The sequence below is a fragment of the Oryctolagus cuniculus genome, chromosome 5 (assembly GCF_051225735.1).
Source record: "Oryctolagus cuniculus isolate XC-2025 breed Fujian yellow rabbit chromosome 5, ASM5122573v1, whole genome shotgun sequence".
Classification (NCBI taxonomy): domain Eukaryota; kingdom Metazoa; phylum Chordata; class Mammalia; order Lagomorpha; family Leporidae; genus Oryctolagus; species Oryctolagus cuniculus.
Genome location: NC_142871.1, coordinates 125,098,613 through 125,120,547, shown reverse-complemented (window position 1 = coordinate 125,120,547; position 21,935 = coordinate 125,098,613). Strand labels below are relative to the sequence as shown.

The following is a 21,935-nucleotide window of genomic DNA, read 5'->3' as shown; positions in this document are numbered from 1 at the left end:
TACATGCTTTGAGATAATTTTTATCTTTTATCTTCCAGGCCCTAATTTGGTGGGGAGAGTGACTTAAAAAGAAAAAAAAAATTTACTCTGTTGACTTTGTTGGAAAACTATGTGTGCTAACTCTAGAAAATATCCTTTGTGCTCCATTTGAATCTCACTAACTGTTCTCCTTCTACCTTTCTTCCTCCCCTCCTTTCCTTTGTTTTTAAAATTTAAGTTGCCACCTAGCTCCCCACTCTATTTTGCAGGAATTCTGTTCTGCCTTCTCTTCTCTCTTGGTACATTGCACTCTTCACTAAAGTGGATGTCTTCTCATTCCTTTTCTGACTGTTGAGAGTCAGGTGTGCTTATTCCAGTGCCCTAAGTAAGAGCAACCCACAGGCAGTAGAAAGCAAAGCAGATAAAGTAGAAACAGGCAGCCAGCCAGCCACCCTGCTACTGAGGGACTCCACTGAGTCTGCCTGTGGCTTTTCTTTATAGTCTTCCAACACCAAGGACAGGGGTATTGAGCCCATGCAACTCCTCTTTGGCCTGTGAGAGTTAATAGGCCCATGCCAACTTTCTCCCTAGGCTCTTACAGATCCTTGAAGGCCAAACTCTATCCAACATTTCTCTCTTTCCTCATTTGTAGCTCAGGCTATCTTCCTGCTGGTATGGTCTATCATGAGAGGAAAGTGTCACTCTAATTTCTCCACAGGGACTGCTAACAAGGCCTACAGCCTCACCTGTACCCAAGCTTAGTAAGCAAAGTCAGAATTGGAAACAAAGGAAAAAGGAGCCACATCTAGTTTTCTTTTTGCTTTTTTATGAAGCAGAGTAGTCTTTTCCATCTGCTGCTTCATGCCCCAAATTGCCACAAACCTAGGGCTGGGCCAGGCCCAAGCCAGGAACCTAGAACTCCATCCAGCCTCCCACGTGGTTGGCAGGGACCAATGCACTTGGGTGATCTCCCATTGCATTTCTGAGCACATTAGCAGGGAGATGGATTGGAAGTTGAGCAACTAGGACTCGAACCAGGCTCGGATGTGGGATGCCAGCATTATAAGCAGCAGCTTAACCCAATGCACCACAACACTGACTCCACATCAGGTTTTCATGCTGTAAAACTCTCCTCTCCTATCCTTGTATTTACCCAAAATAAAAACTTTTATAATTTCTAAAAAGAGAGAGATTTTAAATAATATTCAACCAAAATATTTCAAAACATAAGGAACTATCTACTTGGGAATTTAAAAACATTTTTCTCTAATAAGCCCTGGAGTGAATCAAAACTTCAATGCCAGGTAATCTAGAAATTAACAAAAAGAAGAACATTTTTTATAAAATATCACAGCCATTGCTAAAGTTTTGCTCAACAGTAAAAAGCTAGCATAAATGCCTTTGTATTTAAAAATGAACAATGGAAAACAGGTTAGCTAAGAATCAGACTTGAGAAATTAGGAAAAGGGTGGGTATTTGACACAGTGATTAAGACACACTTGAAATGCCTGTATCCCATATCACAGTGCTGAGATCCAAACCTTACTCTATTTCTGATTCCAACTTCCTGCTAATGCATATGTTGCGGGCAGCAGGTGATGGTTCAGATACTTGGGTGCCTGCTTGGTGAGACCCAGCCTGGGTTCTGACCTCTTGTCCTCAGCCTGGCCAAGCTCTGGTTATTATAGTATCTATAGTATCTACAGGGGAGTGGACCAGCAGATGGAAGATCTTTGTCTATGTTGCCCTGCCTTTTCAAGTAAATGATAAATAATAATAACAAAAGAAACTAGAGGGAAAAAGAGGGAAGTGGGAGTTGTAATAAATTCTGACATTAATAAACAAAATTTAAAAAAAAGATATATGAAAATAAATAAAAGAACAATAAAACAGATGGACTAACTAAGGCTAACTAAGAAAATTAAAAGCTAACACAACTAAATCATAACAAGGTTGAAACATGAAATTAAATGAAGAAAGTATCATGTGCAGAACTGGGACAATTCGGGCTGGTGCTGTGGCGTAGCAGGTAAAGCCATCACCTCTGGTGCCAGCATCCCATATGGGCGCCGGTTCGAGTCCCAGGTGCTCCACTTTTGCTAATATGCCTGGAAAAGCAGTAGAAGATGGCCTGAATGCTTGGGCCCCTGCACCCACGTTGGGGACCCGGAAGAAGCTCCTGGCTCCTGGCTTCAGATCGGCGCAGCTTGAGCCGTTGTAGCCAATTGAGGAGTGGATCAGCAGATGGAAGACCTATCTCTCTCTCTCTGCCTCTCGTTTTCTCTCTGTGTAACTCTTTCAAATAAATAAATAAATCTTAAAAAGAAAAAAAAAAAGAACTGGGGCAATTCATTTGAAACCTAAAGAGATCTCACACTTTTTCTTTTGGGAGATAAAACTATCATTGTACTTATCTAAAAGCAAAACATGATTCTGAGAAATACTGTAAAGGTCAGTAATGAAAGTAAATACTTCAAGAGGTAACTGACACAGCTTAATGCATAAAAATAACTGTGACTGGAGCAGCCAGGACATTAAGCAGCACCCATATAGGAAGCTGGCATGGTAGGTGGCAGCTTTACCCATCGTGCTATACAGTGGTCTTTGTGACTGGTTTCTTTCTCTTAGCTTAATATTTTCAATGTTCATTCAAGTTTTAGCATATATTAGTATTTAATTCCTTTTTATTACCAAATAATATTCTTCTGTGTTAGTCTTCCATATTTATGCATTCAACATTTGAGAAACATTTGGGCTGTTTCCATTTCATTTTTTACCATTGCAGTAATGCTGTTATTGACATTCATGTTTAATTTTTTCTTGGCTGTGTATTTTCATTTCCACTCATTGTACTTTACTAACATTTGAACTTTTATTTCACTTGGTAAATCTATATTTAACTTTTTGAGGAACTACCAAAATGCTTTCTTAAGTGACTGCACGATTGGACACGCCCACTAACAAGGGCTCCAACTCCCCACACCCTCAACAGCATTTGTAAGTGTCTTCTCGATCAAAATCCTAGTGGGCATGAAGTACAATCTCATGGTTTTTGAGTTATTGTAGGATGGCTAATGATAATATTGTCCAGTGTGTTTTGGTTATTAGAAATCTTCTTTGGAGAAATGCCTATATTGTTTCTTTGCCCATTTAAAAAATAAGCAAAATATTTATTTACTTGAAAGGCAGAAAGACCGAGATGAGTGATGAGAGAGAAATGAGGGAGGAAGGCACAAATGGAGACACAGACACACAGAGAGTGTGACATTTTTCATCTACTAGTTCATTCACCCAAATGCCTACAGCAGCCAGGGCTATGCCAGGAAGAAGCCAGGAGCCAGAAATTCAATCTAGTTCCCTGATGTGGGTGGCAGGGACCCAAGGACTTGAGCCATCACCTGCTGGATGTGTCTCCCAGGGTGCACATGAATGTGTGTTTCAGGGCACACATTAGTTGGAAGCCAGAATTGGGAGTGAAACCAAGACTTGAATCCAGGCATTCCAATATGGGATGCAGGTATCTCAATGATGTCTCAACCACAATACCAAACACCTCTTCTACTTTGCCCATTTTAAAATTGGGTTGTCTTTCTATTGTTGAGTTGTGAGAGTTCTTTATGGGGTCAGCATTCTGGTTTGGTGGGTAAAACTGCTGCCTGTGACACTAGCATCTAATATGGCCACCGGTTAATGTCCTGGCTGTTCCACTTCCCATCCAGCTCCCTGCTAATGGCTTGGGAAAAGCAGTGGAAATGGCCCACGTACTTAGGCCTCTGCCACATATGTGGGAGGCCTGAATAACCTCTTGGCTTTGACTTGGCCCAGTCCTGGCCATTGTGGCCATCTTGGGGGTCAAACAGAAGCTGGAAGATCTTTCTGTCTCCCCCTCTCTAACTCTTTCAAATAAATATAAAGAGGTCTTTATATACATTATATATAAGTTCCTTATCATTCTGTGGGATCTTATTTTTTTTTTTCACATAAGATGCTGGCACTGCAGGCAGCTTTACCTGCTGTGCCACAGTGCCAACCCGCCTCTTTTTTTATGAAGATTTATTTATTTATTTGAAAGGCAGAGGCACAGAGAGAGAGAGAGAGAGTCTTCCATCCGATGGTTCAATCCCAGATGGCCACAACATCGGAAGTGGAGCAGCCAGGACTTGAAGTGGCACCCATATGGGATGCCAGCACTGCAGGAGGTACTTTTACCCGCTATGCCATAGCACTGGCCCCAGGACCTTTTTGAATGTACTTGATGATGTTCTCTGAATTGCAAAAACTTTACAATTTGATCCAGTCTAATTTACCTTTTTTTATTTTAACTGTTTGTGCTTTTGGAATCCTATGTTTAGAATGCTTTGCCTCACTCAAAGTCATAAACATTTACTCCTGTAATTCCTTCTAAGAATTTTATATTTTGAGCTTATATTTAGGCCTATGATGAATACTAAGTTAACTTTTGTATACTGTATTATGAAGGCACTCACATTTTTTCTTTTGTATATGAATATTTTGTTATACCAACACCATTTGTTCAAATGCCTATTTTTTTCCTACTGGATTGTTTTGAAACCCTTGTCAAAATCAATTCACCCTAAATGTGAAGCCTTGTTTCTAGATTTTCAATTCTACTCCATTCCACTGACCAATATGTCTATCTGTATTCCAGTACCATCCTGTCTTGATTACTGTAACTTTACAGTAAGTTTAGAAATCAATAAGTATGAGTCCTACACATCTGTTCTGTGTCTAGATTGTTTTGGCTATTCAAGGTCCTGGATAATCTGGAAAATGAGTCATTTCCATGCCAGAATCTGCCACTTCCATATGAATGGTAGAGTCTGCCTATGCATTTCAACAAAGAAAGCAGGTAGAACCTATAGATCAAGTTGGGTAGCACTATCAAATTAAAAATGTTAACTATTCTAGTCCATGAACATGATATGTCTTTCCATTTCCATCTAAGCCTTCTTTCTTTCAATAAAGTTTTGTAGTTTTCAGTGTACAGTTTCTTGCCTTAGCTCAAATTTATTCCAAACTATTTTATTTTCATGCTAGTGTAAATGTAATTGTTTTCTTAATTTCATAACTGGATTGTTAATTGCCAGTATATAGACATACATTTGATTTTTTTGTGTGTATTTATCTAATATCCTGAAAACTTTCTAAACTTATCTATTAGTTGTAGATTTGCAGTGGGTTTCTTAACAACTCCCTATACACAAGATCAAGTCAGCCACAAATAATTTTACTTCTTTTACAATCTAGATGCCTTCATTTCTTTTTCTCAGAATGATTGTTAAAAACTCCTGGACAACGTTTCATATAAGCAACACAAGTGGACATCTCTGTCTTGTTCCTGATCTTAGAAGGGAAAGCATTTAGTCTTTCACCATAAAGTATGACGCTAGCTGTGAGGTTTTCTTACATGGCTGTCCTAGACTATTATAACAATTATACCATAGAATGGGTGGCTGGAAGCTGGGAAGTTCAAGGTCAAATTGCTGGCAGATCCACTGACCAGGGAAGACCTACTTTCTGGTTTGTAGATGACTGTGTCCTCACTATATCCTAGCATGGTGGAGAGCAGAGAGAGAGAGAGGAAGCAGGGTCCTCTTGTGTCTTTTCTCAGAAGGGCAATAAGCTTATTCATAAAGGCTTCACTCTGAAGAGCCAATTATCTCCTAAGGGTCCCACTTATAACTACTATCACACTGGGGCTCAGGCTTTCACAAAAGAATTCTGTGGGAATACAAACATTTGATCCATGGCGATGGCCTTTGTCAGGTTAAAGAAGTTTCCTTCTTTTCCTAGTTTTTGAAAGATTTTGAATAATTGTAAAATGTCTTTTCTACATTTATTAAGATGACCATGTGCCTTTTGTCCTTTATTCAGCTAATATGATGCATTATGGGAATTGTTTTCTATGTTTAAAGCAATCATCTGTTCCTAGTACAAATGCTGTGTGGTCATGCTTTATAATACTTTTTATATTTTAGTGGGTTCAGCTGGCTAATGTTTGATTGAGGATTTTTACATTTATATTAAAAAGATATTCTTCTTTAAATATTTACATATATTTAAATATAATTCTTTAAATATTTAGTATAACTCAACAGTGAAGTCATCTCTTTCTGGGTTTTTCTTTGTAAAATTTCAAAAAATGATTTATTGATTTATTTGAAAGGCAGAGTGACTTACAGAGAGAGAGAGAGAGAAGGAAAGACAGAATAAGAGATTGACTATCTGCCAGTTCACTCCCCAAATGGCCGCAATAGCTTGGGCTGGGCCAGGCTAGGAGCCAGGGACTCCATTTTGGTCTTCCACATGGGTAGCAAGGGCCCTATGTGCTTGGGTCAGTTTCCACTGCCATCGCAGGTACATTAACAGGGAGCTGGACAGGAAGTAGAGTAGCGAGGGACCCAAGCCAGCACTCTGATATGGGATGCCAGCAGCTTAACCCGTTGTGTCATAACGCCACCAGCCTTTCTTTTCAATAAGTTTTTAAACTAGTAATTTAAACTCTTGCTGTTGGTCTATTTAGATTTTCTATTTCTTCTTGGTTCTGTTCCAGTATTTTGTGTCAGTAGAACAAGTATGTAATTATTGTCATATTGTAGACTGTCATATTAATCATAGTATTAGCCATTTCTGATTCTTTTCTTCCTATAATTTGAAATACCACTATGTGTTATTTCCTTACTCTAAAACAGCCTTATTAGTACCCACCTCATTTGTGTTATTACTGTCAAATATATTACACTTATGTTATACAGCCAATATTACATAGTTGATTTTTAAATCAGTTAAAAGAAAGGAAAAGGAATATGCAATTGCATTCCCTTGTATTTATCAACATAATTATCTCACAGGCATGTGGATTCAAATTATTATATGCTATAATTTATGTCTAATCTAAAGAACTTCTATTTATAATATGAGTCTGATCACAAGGAACTGTCTCAGTGTTTGTTTATCTTGAAATGTCAATTTCACCCTCACTTTTGAAAGATAATTTTGCTGGGTACAAGTTTCTTATTGGACAATTTTTTCCCTTACCACTTTTTTTTTCCCCTCAGCACTTTGAATATCATCCCGCTGCTTTCTGACCTCTATTGCCAGTGATAAATTAGCTGCTAATACTGGTGGTGCTCCTTTCTTTGTGATGAGGTATTTCTCTTGTACCTTTTATGGATTTTTTTCCTTGTCTTATCTTTCAACATATTAGTCCACTTAGTGTAAATTAAGTCATTGTTTCTCTGAGCATTTTCTCTACTCCATTTTCCCTCTTTTCCTTCTGATACTTCTATCATACATATGCTGATGCACTTAGTAGTGCCCCACATTTCTCTGAAGCGCTATTCATTTTTCTTCATTCTTTTTTCTCTTTGTTCTTCAGGTTGCTTAATCTTTAATGATGGCTTCAACTTCACTGATTCTTCTTCCAGTTCAAAACCACTACTGAGTCCCTCTAATGAATTTCTCATTTTGGTCACTTTACTTTTGAACTCTATAGTTTCCATTTGTTTCTTTCTTTCTTTCTTTTTTTTTTTTTTTTTTTCAAAGGTTATCTCTTATTGACACTCTCTATTTTGTGAGACACTGTCATATATTTCTCTTGTTCTTTAAACATGGTTTCTGTTAGTAATTTGAACATATTTATCTATAAGAGCTACTTTGAAGTTTTTGTCTGCTAAATCCAACATCTGGGTGCCCAAAATGTATTTTCTATTCTCTACTTTTCCCTCCACCCCCCCCTTTTTTTTTTTTTTACAGATCACTGGTCGGTCCTTCCTTCCTTCCTTCCTTCCTTCCCTCCTTCTCTCTCTCTCTGTGTCTCTCTTTTTTTTCTTTTTCTTTTCTTTTTTTTTTTTTTAAAGATTTATCTATTTCTTTGAAAGAGAAACAGAGAGGGGGAGACAGATTTTTCATCCTCTGGTCCTCTGTTTCACTACCCAAATGGCTACATTAGCCAGGTCCGGGACAGGCCAAAGTCAGGAAACAAGAACTCTATCCCAGTCTCTCACGTGGGTGACAAGTCCAAGTACTTGGGCCAACTTCCACTGCCTTCCCAGGTGCATCAGCAGGAAGCGGGATCAGAAGCAGAGCAGCTGGGACTCAAACCAGCGCTCTGATACCAGACACTAGCATGGTGGCTTGACTTGCTGCACCACAGTGTTGGCTCATCCTTTTTTTTTTTTTTTTTTTTTTTTTTTTTTTGACATGCAGAGTGGACAGTGAGAGAGAGAGAGACAGAGAGAAAGGTCTTCCTTTTTCCGTTGGTTCACCCTCCAGTGGCTGCTGTGGCCGGCGCATTACGGCCGGCGTACCACGCTGATCCGAAGCCAGGAACCAGGTGCTTCTCCTGGTCTCCCATGGGGTGCAGGGCCCAAGTACCCGGGCCATCCTCCACTGCACTCCCAGGCCACAGCAGAGAGCTGGACTGGAAGGGGGACAACCAGGACAGAATCTGGAGCCCTGACCGGGACTGGAACCTGGTGTGCCGTCACCACAGGTGGAGGATTAGCCTAGTGAGCCGCAGCGCTGGCCCATCCTTGTTTCTTTAAGTCTATTGTTTCATTGTCTAGAGTAGCAATTCCAGATAATAATTCTCTCCCTTTCTTGGAGTCAATTGTTGCTGTTTGGTTGTTTGTGTAGTGACTTGGATGGGCCAGTAGGATGCAGTCTCTTTCCTTGCAAGAGTGTAGCCTCTGATGTAGCTCCTCAGAGGATGCAGTCTCCTCCATCCCCAGGGAAGACTACGCTTCTAGTGTCTTCAGCTGTCTCTTCTCCTGATCCCCCCCCCCCCCCCAAGTTTCTGGCTGGCTAGACTCTACTGGTACCACCACACAAAGATGTTAACCTTTCCTAATTGCTAGCTGATTGCTCTCTTGTTTTTGAAAATATTCCTAGACAAAAATTGCTCCACAGATTGATCTAAATAATGCTGAGGCCCCTTTGAAGAGTCCAAGTACTGCCAGCTATTCTGTTTTGCTCTGGTCCCAGGAGGACTCTTCACTCTTGTGCGTGCTTCCTGTCTGACTTGTAGCTGAACCACTCTCACTTGTGACTGGTATTACAGGACTCCCAGCCTCCCCGTAACTGCTCACCACCAAGATCTCCATTTTACTGCAGTGCCTGCAGTGCTGCCTTGCACATTCTCTGTCCAAAACAGTCTCCTCAGGCAGAGCCCGAGAGCTCTCTGTTCTTCAGGCCTGCCTCACTCCGTGGGCCCCATCTCTGTACCACTATACTGGAGCTGAAGGTGGGAGGAATAAACAACTTGTCCTGGAAAGACAACCCTGGGCTAAGAGTGGCGACCTGGGAAGGGTCTGTAGCCTATGAGCAAAGTACACCGGTGGCGAAAGCCCCATGTTCTCAGCCTGCCATGTCTGATGTAGAGCTTCCACTCCGAGTAGGGGATAAGCAAAAGAACAGAATACCAGTCGTCTCAGCTGTAGAAGCTTAAGGTAGAACATCATAGAGCTGGGGAAGTGAGAGAGGCTGACCTCTGCCCCTCTCAGGATGAAACTTTTGCTCTAGACTGAGACATGAATGAGTGGGAGCCCAGTGTTGTTGGCTACACTCTCCCAGAGTACAGCTTCTGTCACATTGAACTGGGCAGCAGAGACTGATCATGGGAGCAGACTGTTTTAACAAGATTTAGTCAATTTTCTTGAATACATGTTTCTCCATTTGCTTTTTGGCTCTCAGGGAAATTTCCAGATGCTATAAGTGATTATTTTTAAAAGTTTTTTTTTTAACCAATTAAATATATTTCACTTGGAAGAGTCTGCCATACTCTTCACACAGACACATTTTTACCTGAGTATTTTGTCTTGTCATTTGTGTCAACTAATTTGTAAAATTTTGGTGTGGTTTTTATATGACACACAAAATTAAACCTATAAATGAAAATAAAGAGTTAGGATTTGAAATAAATAAGGAGAGGTCATCAAACTAACAAGATGTCAGCAAAAGTGAATATTAAGTCTTACCACTCTGAACTCCTTGGTGTTCAAATCATGGTATTAACAGCCGTAATTTATTCAGTGGAAGGCATACATCAAGTGCTTTTCATGAATTATACTGAACTCTCATAAGAATTCCACATGTTAAGTGGTATAATTTCCTTCTTTTACATGAGAAACCTGACCCTCAAGGTCAGAAATAGAGTGGAGAACTAGGATTGACTAGAATCCAGGTCTGCTTTGTTATAAGTCTGTAATCTTTATGTGCTCCATAGAAAGAAGCATTTAAATTCATCTGTAGAAATATTTTCCAGGAAATATGAGAATGGTGGAAATATTAAATAGGTGATACTGTGATACTGATGCATTTGATCAGAAATAACTTTTTTCCAAGGTTATGTCACTTTACTTGTTGATGGTAAATGAAAATAACTAGTTGTCTTTCAAAGTTTATTGACTCTATTTCCCTGGAACTCTCCTTAATGTAGTAGAGTTTCTTCAGTTAACTTATCAAGGTGCTCATAACAATAGACGCCACTATACTGGAATCAATAAAAAACATGGACCATTTCCAAAAATATTTTTAAATACATAAATCTAGATATTTCTAAATATTATTAATTTATTTTTATTCAATAAGTATAATTTAGTACTTAATATTTTCAGTTTAGTATTATTTTATTTTACAAAATTAATGTTTTTCTAAATATTCTACATTGGAGAATTGAGTTGAGAGACAAGAAAGGGAAAATTTTCTACTCAGTGTTAAGCCTTTTAGATTTCAAACAGCACAGGAATGGCACATCAAAATGAAGCAAGTTTATATCATAAAACATCAAATTTTTTCATGATAAACTAACAAAACACCATATACATCAATTTCAAAGATACATAATAGCTTCCATATCCATCATATCCGTATCTAGCTCACCATATCCATCACAGAAAAATTATGTATTGAATCAATATGATTTTTAAATGTCATGAAAGCCTGATGTGAAACAATGCATATCATTAAAAGAAAGAATTTCAAATACAAGTTTCTCATGGATTCACATAAAGAGAAAAATTGTAAGATTAAACTGCCAAATAAATAAAATCTTTGGATAATTTCCAAGCTGCACTATACAAAAGAAGTACATCTTTTCTGCTGGAAATATCTATCCTGACATTCTACAAAGGTTCCATGCAATGTACATATATCATAATCTATTATTTTTTGTTTAGTGTTTATTTTTGGTTACCTTCTAGAAGATCATCCTCATCTATGCTTTTGATAATCTTCGATTTGTAGTCTCGCATAAACATGTATTTTAACAGTCTTCTAAGTTTTTTCTAATAAAAATATGAAGCAAAAAGAAAATTCAGACTCTTATTTATTTTACTGATTATACACCAGGATCACTGAGGAAAACAGAACAAGTCTTAGCATAGTACTATGAAATAACAATGTTCAGAAGAGATTAAACATAAAAACTACAACAGTATTTTTAAAAAGTATTTTTCGTTTTCAAGTGTCCAGATGCTCCAAATCAGAATAATCATTTTTTTGTTGTCTTTAAAAAGTTTCAAATCCCTATTGAAGACTGTGATAAATATCATATTCCCCATACTAGGTGAGGTATAGTTCTGCTGTGGAATTTTGTATACATTCAAGAGAAAATTTTATTTTAAAAAACTGACTTAAAATCTAGATAATTAGTTTATAACAACTGCGTTCAAAAGCCAAGCCAAAGCCTCATCATTGTTTTTTATTCTCTGAGAATCATTTCATTAGAAAAATTGATTGGAAAACATTCTGTAATCTGAGAAACATATTATATGAATCTCCAAGCTGATGAATGACAGTTAGGTCTAACGAAGGCCTTCATTGGCTTTTTAAAATAGTTACAGGGCTGCTGAACTTCAGCAGTGCCTGACAGGATTCATTCTCTGTGTGCACAGAACACATTCCCACTGGCTCCTCATCTTCGGCTTTAGGATTCCTAACGACAGCTGAGAAGGAGTGCATCTCATTCAGCCCTTCTCATGCTCATCATCTGGTATTTTAACAGCCCTGACAAGAACGTAAATACAACAATCTTCCTTCTGTATGGAGGACAACTGAGGGAAAGAACACAACTTTTCAACCTTTGGTTTTTTGTTTTTTTTTTTTCACTTACAAACAGGAAAGTATCTCTTTACATGCTTATTGTTCGAAGAATTAAGGAGAGACTGAGTGAAGCTGCTCAGTGCATTACACAACGCATAGCAGTCAATAAGCACTGCTGGAATAAAAACTGGAACTATTATTAGACGAAAAAGCATTCGCTTGCATACAGGTCTTTTGCAACCCTTCTTTCTCTTTAATTCTATTCAGGCTTTTATTTTGTCTAAGATTTTTACCTAGATAAGGTACTTTCCATTCTTTTTGGAACCTGTCAGCATAGAAATAAAAAGAACTGGCAACTCTCATGTCACAGCTATGTTGGTTTTTGGCAACATGCTTCTGGTTGAAGGGTCCTTCCGAAAAGCAGGGCGCGGCGTCACGTGGTGGATATTCCTGAAGGGTCAATGTGATTTAAAATTTTGGCTTGCCCAAAAGGACAGGAAAAAGTGTCAGTGGACTTTGTGTGGTCCCCTCTTCACCTCCGTCAGTGCAAAGGCGAGCTGCACCGAGCGTGTGTGCCCCAGCTGGTTTCATAACGGGCCTCATTTCTGCAGCACTTCCTGGCTCCTTCCTCCAAGCACCACTGCTATGTGGTCCCTGATGCCTATGTCTCCTTAATCCTGCAAGGATCATTCTTACAAACTCTTACTCTTCACTACCTTTCGGAGTTCTTCCTTCCTGTTCATTTCTAGAGCCTCCACACTAACTAGACTTCACCTTCATCATGGACCCTGCGTTTGGTCCGCTCTGTGCGACTGCACGGGCCTCAGCCTAGGCAGAGACCTCTGCTTCAGCAATCCTACAACTTGCTATCTGGTCACATGACCTTGTAATTCTGCGTCTTAAAAGGCTCTTTCAACTCAGCCAAGCAGACTTTCTAAGCCAGATCAGTGAAGCCATTTCCTATATCTTCTGCCTATCCTCTAAGAGATGATTCTATAGAACGTGTGAAATATTACAGAGTATTTATACCTAGCTATTCATGGAAAATAATGACAAAATGAGACATACATATCAGCTCAAATATTTTAATACTGAGTTCAAAGAGTAAGAAAAGTAGATCTTTATAAAATATAGAATTTAGGGTATATATTTCTGCTATAGGAATATTCATCTTGATGGATCTTCTTCTTTACAGCTAGTGTCACAGAAAACTTTTTATTTCAAATTAAAAAAATCATCCTATGAAAGCCTATAATCTTGATAATGTTAATATACAAAATGAGAAGAAAAATAAATTAGCTGCTCAGGAGTATCTCATTCATGAGAACAAAGCCCAGAGTCAATATTTAGTGAATCTTGTGTAGTAATGAGAACATCTAAATAGACATGCAAGAAATGATGATCAGTTGTTAACATAGCTTTTACACAAACACATTTGCTGTTGTAAAATAAAAAGCAATTCTGCACAGGGAACCCATTTTGTTTTGAACTATGAAGCCTGAAATATCAATTCAGTAGTTCTGATTCCAATCTGAAAACTAAAGAACAAGGATACCATAGTTTCCTTATATAAGAGATACTAAGGCACACACCTAGCATTTTAATACAGTGAGATTGCTTTATATTACCTTATCTTTGCGCATCAAAAACAGAAGATCTTCAGGAGAAATTACCCTTGCTCCCCGCAGCTGAGAAACTTCAGCAGCTTGCTGTAACTAACAACAAAGGAAACTCAGGACTCTTTCTCAATAACATAAATTAAATAGAGTACAGTCATGATGAATCAAGACAGATCAATATACTAAGGATTAAAAACCTTTGGGAATAATCCAGCAATCACGTTACTGCTTTTAAAAGCAAAATGTCTTATATTTTAAGATATAAAAAAATGCAATTAAATTATGAGCTCACCTGTAACTGATACAATAAATAGAAATCATTGATTTCTTTCATGCAAAAGAAAAATCATGCACAGCTTCCAGAAGTGCATTAATGCACCTGAAAATAATTTTATGAAATTTTATCCTTCCTACCCATGTGAGCAATGGTTTCACTCAGTATCACTAGTTGAATAAGTATATTATTAATCTGAGCTCCCATGCTGGTATGATTTGAAATAGCCCCATTCAGAACTTTAAAAGATCAACAAAAACAGTAGCTGTTTCTAATATCCAAAGGAAAAAAAATACTTCTAGTTTTGGCAAGTCTTCAGTGGTTAAAAGATTCAGTCCATAAATCATAATACTGGACTGCATTAATTTCTTTCCACACTAATCACATACACACAAAAAGTTAACTGTATCTGGAATGCACAACACAAAACATACTGCATGAAAAGTTAGATTCCCCCTGAAATGTTCATCTGGGCCCTTATATCTACAAAGTTCAGAGTTTTCAGGAATTCAGAAGTCCTAGAAACACAATCTTACTTGAAAATGACCTGGAAAATAAAAGAATGTGAAAAATGATAGTTCTATTTTCTGGCACAGGCAAATAGTTTCTTATTTTGATTAGTTGGAAGGAACATAAAATATGTCCATCTGAAAAAAATAAAGATGCTGGGGAAAACACTACAAAAATGTGCCTGTAACTTCTTCCAAATTTGATCAAACCATGCTGATTGCACCAAACCAACTCTAGCCAATCTGAAATACTATAAAAATATTTACATATAAAAGCTGTTCCTAAATGCATCCTGCTTTGATAGGAATAAACCTAACAAATATTCTTGGGAACTAATCTTTAAAAAGTGGTACACTGTTATCTTAACAATTATATAGAATCAAATAGTGCATTTGTGCTAAAGAAATTGTTTGAATGTTTAAATTATTCTGCTAAGTAAGCTTCAAAACTTCTCTAAATACACATAGGACAAAATAGACTATAAACTCCCTATTTTGTTAGCTTTACCACTGAATTTCCTGGATACTGGTGGTTGGTATATAAACATAATCTTACCTAAATATAGAAATTTAAATTTAACTGTGAACCATTTAAAATGAAATCATGGGAGGTAAGTTTTTTAAAAGTTGATAAATCTACCCAAAAAAGAAACTAACAGTTTTTAGAAGGCATGGATATTTTTCTAGAAACTGCTAGACTGTCAGGGAAGTATGTGTACACATGCTTTTTCAAATAAAAACATTTCCATCACAGTCTAAAATACATGCCATCCTTGTGGAGAAGAACATGGGTTACATATCCATTTGACTTCATACAGAGAACCAGGAGACGGCACAGTCAAGTAAGTTTTGCTTCCTTTAAGGAAGAATGGCAAGGATTTGGAAATTAAAAAAACACATTACAAAGATACAAGTAACTTTGCTCATGTTAAGAAAGGATCAGGAAAAACATGTATTCCTAAAATAGCTGTCCCAATTAATAGTTTACCCACACTACCTATAAATAATCTCTCTATTTATAACAGTCTCCAAAATGTAAGTTTACCAACATATTAGCCAGGAAAAGAATGAACAGTCAAAATAAAGACATGGGAGAATTTCACTTTTTTAATTCCTTTGTCAAAACAGCACACTGCTATCATAAAATTCAACGTTGGGTTTTACTTGCCAGACTTTCTGCTTTCTGTCAGCTAACAAAGTACCCTTCCCAGCACAGATCTATGCACTCCTGTGCTTTGGGCTCTGCTTGGTTATCCTCTCTCTGGGAGTGAAAGGATCCCTGTCAACTCACCAAGGCCTGCCCACCTCTGATGTATCCTATGCTTCAGAATTACCTGTTCCAAACCCTGACCTCCACTTTGGCACCATGAGAGGAGAACAACTTTATCGCATAGTTAAAGTAATTCCTATTCATGTATATATCACTCAATGGCTTGCTTCTCAATTTTTTTTCTGCCTATAGTAGCCTATGGCTGCCACAAAGAGTAAAAAAATTCATCTTTTGCAACAAAAAGAAACATGTTATTAACTTGGCAGTCCAGGTTCCCAGGGTGCTGAGCTCAAGAATGTTGCATTTAATGTGAAAACAATACAGCAAACCAGTATCACAAAACTCCTGAAATCTGCAGTGCTAAAATAGGAAAGATTATTCTATAGTCTAAGAAATACTTTAATTTCTTATTCTTTGAAAATAAATGGAATACTTATTTTTCACTGCAGCAAGTCAAGTATTGCTGGAAGTAATTAAGACATGAACTAACAGTTTTATAAATTTTTTATTACAAAGAAACAGTACATACTTAATTTTATTATAAAATTACATAAAAATGATAGACTAGAGAAATACTTTAAGCCTAATCACTAGTTTAATAAGCAAAAAGTTAATTTTTCTTAACTATATGGATAAAAGTATAATAGAAATTTATTTGCAATTTAGTAACAATTTTGATGCCAGATATTATTATTCTAACATAACTGTGATTTAGTTACAGTATTTTATTTTTATCTTTTGATTTTTTTTCTACATACAAGGGTACTTTATAAAGTTCATGGAAAGCTGGAGTTAAAAGATTAATTTATCTTGGTGCAAAAAACTTTAAACAGGCATAATTTTTTTACGATATGCATTATCCAAGAACTTTTGGGAGACTCCTTGTATAGTATTACATTTGTAACAACTGTTTAAAAAAAAGACAACTCCACAGTATACTAAAACTCATTATGTTTTCATTTTTTTATATTTTCTTTGAACATTAAAAGGTATATTATATTACCTATGTATTACATATGTATACATATATATTACAAATGTCTTATCATTGATCCCATAAATCAATCTCAGTTTCTCATTACTACCAATGACACAAGTATTCTGGTTCAATGTTCTTCTGCAATATTATGTTTTCACCAACTTCTGTTGATCTTATGTTTTAATTTGCTCAGGGTTGTAAACATGCTCTCTACTTCCACTTAACCTATTTCAGGCCTCTGGGGATTTTTTGGGAACTGGTTTCTACGTTTCAATGTGTCCAAATTGTTCTGTGTCCTAGATTTAACTGCTAAAATGATCTTCCTCAAATATAATGTCCAAATTCTTGTTCCAAGGTCTATGATAATTCACTATTATCTAACTTCAATGCGGTCTTTACAGTCTGACAAACTCATGAATTTTACCTATACCTTCAATTCTCACTATATTTCTTGTTTACCGCCCATAAAATTCTACATTGAAGCTTCAATAATTTTGGTCCTTTGTGCATTCTGTATTTGTGAAGGTTATTTTATGCATCAACTTAACTGGGTGATGAGGTGCTGACAGTGGGTCAAACATTCTGAGTGTGTCTGGGAAGGTGTTTCTGGATGAGATTAGCATTTCAATCAGTGGACAGAGTAAAGCAGATGGCTCTCTGAGTCTCTGCTGATATAACAGAATACTATAGACTGGGTAATTTATAAATAATGTCAGTCTGGTTGGCTCAGGTTTCTGGACACTGAAAAGTCCAAGAGCATGGTGCCAGCATCTGGAGAGGCCCTTCATGCTACATCATAATGTGGTGGATGGCAAGTGAGCACCCACCAGGGTGGGGCAGAACTTTCAGCCTTTCATCAGGAGCCCACTCCCCAGAACAGCACAAACCCACTGAGGAGGGCTGAGCACTAATGGCCTACTCCCCACACAGAGGCCCTACCTCTCAATGTTGTTACAATGACAAACGAATTTTAACAAGAGTTTTGGATGAGGCATCCAAAGGTAGATGGGTCTCATCTAATCAGCTGAAGATGTGAATAAACCTCAGTAGAACAAAGCTGAGGGACCGGGAACCACTTCTGCCTGAATTCATGAGCTGGGGCATTGATCTTTTCTGGCCTTTGGTGTCACCAGTGCTTTCAGTGTCCTGACGCTTCTGGTGTTTGGGTCGGAGCCACAGATCTACACTTTGTCTCTGAGGTCTCCAGCTTGACGACCGAAGGTGATGGGACTTCTCAACCTCCCTAACAGCCTAAGTTTCTTATGATAAATCTGATTATATACATACATCCTGTTGGTGCTGTTTCTTTGGAGAACTCTAATACAGGATTATATTTGAATTATGAGAAATTCTTGATTCTTTGGGATGCAATGCCTTCTTCTTCCTAAGCCTTCAGGTGACTTTTCCCTTACTCTAAGAAATGTCTCTGACCATTCTCTTTATACTTCAAATTCCAAAATTTCATGATGCCGTGTCTTGGTGAAGATCTTCCTCATATATTTTGCTGGGTATCCATAGAGATACTTCAACCTATATATTCTAATTTTTCATATCTAGGAAACTGTCTTGAATGACTTTGAAAGCTTTCTTCCTTCTTTTCTATGGATTCTTTCTGGAATATCTAAGAACTGCATGCTTATAGATGTATATGTGGGATCTCTAATATGAGAGAGATTTTTATTTCACTTCTCCAGAGAGTTAAACTTAACAGTATTTTGCCAGAATGGTAAAAGGGTAGTTGACTACATATATGATTTGGATAGGATACTGGGATAAAATTGTTCCATTATTTTCTACAAATCTTCCTGTTTTTTAAACAGAGGTACCTTTAATCTTGAGTTTTATTGCTTCTCGGCCTTTTGGCTAAGATCAAGTGTAATCTTCAGTTTTTCCAAGTTCCGAAGTTTTGTTTTTCACAAGTATATAAAGCCTTTAGCATTACTATTCACTGTAAGTTTTGAGAAGATTTTGATATGTCTTGTCTGTTATTTATTCCCCTCCCATTTTCTTTGTCTTTGCAGGTTTGTGCACTGAAAAATTATTTTTGCTTTATTTAGTGGGGTTTTGAGATGTGCACATGTACCACCCATGTTTCACTGGAAGCTGGCACTCCTACTTTAATAGTAATTTTATTGAATGTACTATACTGCATGTCCTCTATACATTATTTAACTTAATTCTCACGACAAACCTTTGAGATGACCAAGCATACAAACTAGTCCTAAGAAATAAATGTATAATACCAAGTCGTTTGTGTTTCTCTCCAAGGTTGGTTTCTTACTCAGAATACAGGAAGACGCATGTGATCACTTAATCAAGCTTTATGTTGCATAGAAAGGTCCACCCAAAAAACATTTACAGATGGTCACCAATTTCACAATGATTCAACTTATGATTTTTTAACTTTATGACTGGATAAAAGAAGATTTATGAATTAAATATAAAACATACTTCTAATTTTGATCTTTTTTTGGTTAGCAATAAGCAGTGCAATACTCTCTTGTGAAACTGGGCAGTGGCAGTGAGTTGCAGGTCTTAGCCTTGTATTGCACTCAGAAGAGTAAACAATTCTCTATAATAAACTAAGTTATGATGTTTGATAGGTTAGGTTTATTAAAAATACTTTTGATGGCTGGGACTGTGGTGCAGTAGGTTAGGCTGCTGCTTGTAACACTGGCATCTCATATCAGGGACTGGTTCAAGTCTCAGCTACTCTGGTTCCAATCCATCTTCTTGCCAATGTGCCTGGGAAGGCAGTGGAAGATGGCCCAAGAACTTCAGCTCTTGCCACCTATATGGGAGACCTGGATGGAGTTTTTGGCTCCAGGCTTTGGCCTGGTTAACTACTAAATGGAAGATATCTTCTTTCTCTCTTTCTCTGTCACTCTTATCTTTCAAATAAATAAATAAATAAATCTTTAAATACATTTTCTACTCTGGAACTAGTTCATTAGGATGTAACCTCTTCATAAATTGAAGAACACCTATATTTGCCTTTCAAAATGTTTTTATTGCTGGGAAATAAACAGCTGCCAAAGAAAATCAAATTTGTATCACAACATCCAAGCCAGAGGCTTCACTCAGACAAAACCTAAGGATTAAAAATTAAACATGGGCCGGCGCCGTGGCTCAATAGGCTAATCCTCTGCCTGCAGCGCCAGCACACCGGGTTCTGTCCCAGTTGCTCCTCTTCCAGTCCAGCTCTCTGCTGTAGTCTGGGAGTGCAGTGGAGGATGGCCCGGGTACTTGGGCCCTGCACCCGCATGGGAGACCAGGAGAAGCACCTGGCTCCTGGCTTTGGATAAGCGCAATGCGCCAGCTGCAGCGCGCTGGCCGCAGCGGCCATTGGGGGGTGAACTAACGGAAAAAGGAAGACCTTTCTCTCTGTCTCTCTCACTGTCCACTCTGCCTGTCCAAAATAAATAAATAAATAAATAAATAAACAAACATGTGTTTGGGGCAGGTGTTAGGCCTAGCGGTAAGGGTACCAGTTAGGACGCTCATGTCCCAAACCTGGCTCAATGCCTAGTTCCGGTTCCTGACTCTAGAGTTCTGCTAACATGGACCCTAAGAGGTAGGAGCTATGACTCAAATGATTGTTTTTTTGCTATCATATGGAAGAACTGGATAAAATTCTTGGTTCTTTGAGGAGTGAACCAGAGGATGGCAGATCAGTCTCTCTCTCAAATACATTTTTAAAAAAATTGAATTGATAAAAATTAAACATGTATTTAAAAGGAAATGTCTTTGTAACCGAAGTTATCATTCAGAATACTATAAATGTAAAACATATGACCTTGTATCATCCCATCAAATACCTCCTTATTGTTTCTTAGTGAATGGTCTTCCATTGCTTTAGATATTAAAAACATAAACAAGTATATAAATTCGTAAAAGACGTGCCTGAATTTGACTTTAACTACTCTGTTTAGGCTAGTAAGCCAAATAGTTAAGTTTTTTTTTTTTTTTGACAGGCAGAGTTAGACAGTGAGAGAGAGAGAGAGAGAGAGAGAGAGAAGGTCTTCCTTCCATTGGTTCACCCCCCCAAATGACTGCTACGGCCGGTGCAATGCACCAATCCGAAGCCAGGAGCCAGGTGCTTCCTCCTGGTCTCCCATGCGGGTGCAGGGCCCAAGCACTTGGGCCATCCTCCACTGCACTCCCGGGCCACAGCAGAGAGCTGGACTGGAAGAGGAGCTATTGGGAAGAATCCGGTGCCCCAACTGGGACTAGAACCCGAGGTGCCAGCACCACAGGCTGAGGATTAGACAAGTGAGCCGCAGCACCAGCCAAATTTTTTAAAAAGTATGATAAAGCTATAATTATTAGTACCTCGTGGCTCAAAGAATTCACATACATAATCCATATATATTTTCTTTCTTAAAAAATTAACAAGACATAATCAGTGTGAGCCTGCAAAGCTTAGAAAATGTCCAAGACACAATGACTATATTTATAGTCATCGTAGACAGAAAACTTGACATGAAAGTAACTCTTTGATAACTGCTGCTTAAATGTGAAATTGAGAAAACAAAAAGTAATAACCATTTAATGTTTTCTTTTAGTTTATTTTTCAAATAAGCTGTTCCTAAGCAACTTAAATCTAAACACATTTAGATTTCAGGGGCCGGTGCTGTGACTTAGTGGGTAAAGCCGCCGCCTGCAGTGCCAGCATCCCATATGGGCGCTGGTTTGAGTCCCAGCTGCTCTACTTCTCCATTCAGCTCTCTGCTGTGGCCTGGGAAAGCAGAAGATCGCCCAGGTCCTTGGGCCCCTGCACCTGCGTGGGAGACCCATGCAGATGGGTCTGGAGCCATCTATGGAGTGAACCAGTGGTTGGAAGATTCTCTCTCTCTGCCTCTACCTCTCTGTAACTCTGCCTTGCAAACCAATAAATAAATCTTTAAATAAAATTTAAAATAAAAAAACAAATCTAACTTGAAAATTAGCAAAGGATATTTTAGAAATTTCTTAATAAAATTAAAGTAATACACTAAATCACAGTTTAAATAAAATATACTACACTTAATATTAAAACTTAAAATACTACACTACACTAAACTAGGTTATAGTTTAAATACTATGGCATTAACTAAGTATAATTAATATTGTTTAAAATTTACTTACTATTAACTAATAAAAGGAAAATATAATTTTAACAATTTAAATTAAAATCTCAGAAAGATGGGAGGTATTTTAAATTTGTAAAACATAATATATATCTATCTTTTGGCTACTCAAT

The 21,935-nt window shown here is 37.7% G+C and overlaps 1 protein-coding gene across 3 annotated transcripts in view; it reads right to left on the bottom strand.

The window, feature by feature from the left end:
* Window positions 1-21,935, bottom strand: part of SUPT3H (SPT3 homolog, SAGA and STAGA complex component) — a 496,390-nt gene that overhangs the window by 148,173 nt on the left and 326,282 nt on the right. For all 3 annotated transcript variants that reach the window (XM_008262999.5, XM_008262998.5, XM_089333878.1), the window contains 2 exons: window positions 13,671-13,757; window positions 11,195-11,285 (listed from right to left, as the gene is read on the bottom strand). In XM_008262999.5, coding sequence (XP_008261221.1) covers window positions 11,195-11,285; window positions 13,671-13,757 — 178 coding nt within the window. The remainder of the gene's footprint in view (window positions 1-11,194; window positions 11,286-13,670; window positions 13,758-21,935) is intronic.